The sequence below is a fragment of the Lathyrus oleraceus genome, chromosome 4 (genome assembly GCF_024323335.1).
Source record: "Lathyrus oleraceus cultivar Zhongwan6 chromosome 4, CAAS_Psat_ZW6_1.0, whole genome shotgun sequence".
In the NCBI taxonomy this organism is placed as follows: domain Eukaryota; kingdom Viridiplantae; phylum Streptophyta; class Magnoliopsida; order Fabales; family Fabaceae; genus Lathyrus; species Lathyrus oleraceus.
Window position 1 is genome coordinate 371134444 of NC_066582.1, and position 1550 is coordinate 371135993.

A 1550-nucleotide genomic window follows, 5' to 3' on the forward strand; every position below is an offset into this window, starting at 1 on the left:
GTAAACCAGGGTGTTACAATTTGATTACATTACATGTTTTAACTGAACCAAAATAAAAAACATAACGAACAGGCTTTTCCTTTCTGTTTTACAGGTAAACCGAATGCTAAATTAAGCCGATAAATAAGAGACTCGTCTGTCATCATTCATTAACTATGAAAATATGGAATACACAAAAATGCTCATCACCAATTCACCACCACTATCACTAATTACTACCACAATAACTAATAACTAACATGTGCTTGTGATCAAAACCATAAACACATCCAACCAAGCCAACAACATATAAACAATTTCATAAATTACACCATATCTTGATAAAAACAAAAAATTGCCATTTAGATCTATGAAACACTGGCACATATATAGACACGACACACAGGACTAGTTGAACAATGCGGTAATGCGGAATACCAAACACACACCTTCAATTTGAAGTGTCAATGCTACATAGTCATGATCAATCATCATCATCATGATCACTCTCATCATTGAAATACCCAGGTTTCTTCCCTTTCTTCTTCGTCTTGTTGTTGTCCAAACCCTCATCATCATTTCTGTTTCTCCCCAGCAACCTTTCACCCGCTTCATCATCCACAACAGAAGCCCAATTATCGTCTAACTGCTCCGCAGCAATCTGACCACGCTCCTCCTCCTCCTCATCACCTTCCTCCTCCCCATCCCTATCCCTCAGCCCACTAAATCCCCGTCGCGGCTTCTTAGGCTGAGGTCGCGGCCTCGGCCCCAACTGATTCTTAGGACACTCATACGACAAATGACCATGCCCCCCACACTCATAACACAAAGCAGTCTCAGTATTGTACACGCGCTTTCGAATAAACTCCGGAGCACGTCCATTATCAGCAGCAATAGAAGAAGTTAGAGTCCTTCCATTGAGAATCTTCTTATTCATCTCCGCCACGGCGCATTGGGCGTCATTACGAGAAACGAATTGGACAAACGCGACACCGCGACTTAGGCGCGTTTGACGGTCTTTGAGAACGGTTACACGCGCGATGCGGCCGAAAGTAGAGAAGAGCGTATGGAGATCGGAGTTTGTTAGGGAGTAATCTAGATTAGAAACGTATAACGTCGATTTTGATGGTGCTAAGGGTTCACCTGTTCCTCCTATTGATGATCCTTTGTTGTTCGGTTTTGATTGGGGTTGGTTACTGGATGTGGTGCCGGTGGTGGTGTTGGGGGTTGAGGACGAAGCGCAGTAGCGGTAGTAGAAAACGTCGTCGTCTTCATCGTTGTCGCTGTGTTTTCGTTTGTGTTTCTTCTTGCTTGACATTTTTTTCGGTTCAGGTTTTTTGTTTCTGGCATCGGCGTTCAGTTTCCGGCGACGGAATTAGTTCTCCGATGCTTCTTTAATCTATAGAGGAAATCTGAGAGTGGAGAGATTCTATAATGCATTTGAGAAACCCTAGAGAAGTGAAGCGAAACTCCAAGCGGATCTGGACATGGATCCGGATATTTTGGATTGGTTTTATATATGGTTTTATCCATTCTTCTTTTTTTATAAGCAGTACTATCCATATGTAAAT

General features: G+C 42.5%; 1 protein-coding gene across 1 annotated transcript; it reads right to left on the reverse strand.

Annotated features, from left to right (window-relative positions):
- Positions 1–463: 463 nt before the first annotated feature.
- On the reverse strand, positions 464–1297 carry LOC127137520 (U11/U12 small nuclear ribonucleoprotein 31 kDa protein). The gene has a single exon (XM_051063979.1). It carries the CDS (start codon positions 1295–1297, stop codon positions 464–466), a length of 834 nt encoding a protein of 277 aa, XP_050919936.1.
- Positions 1298–1550: the final 253 nt, after the last annotated feature.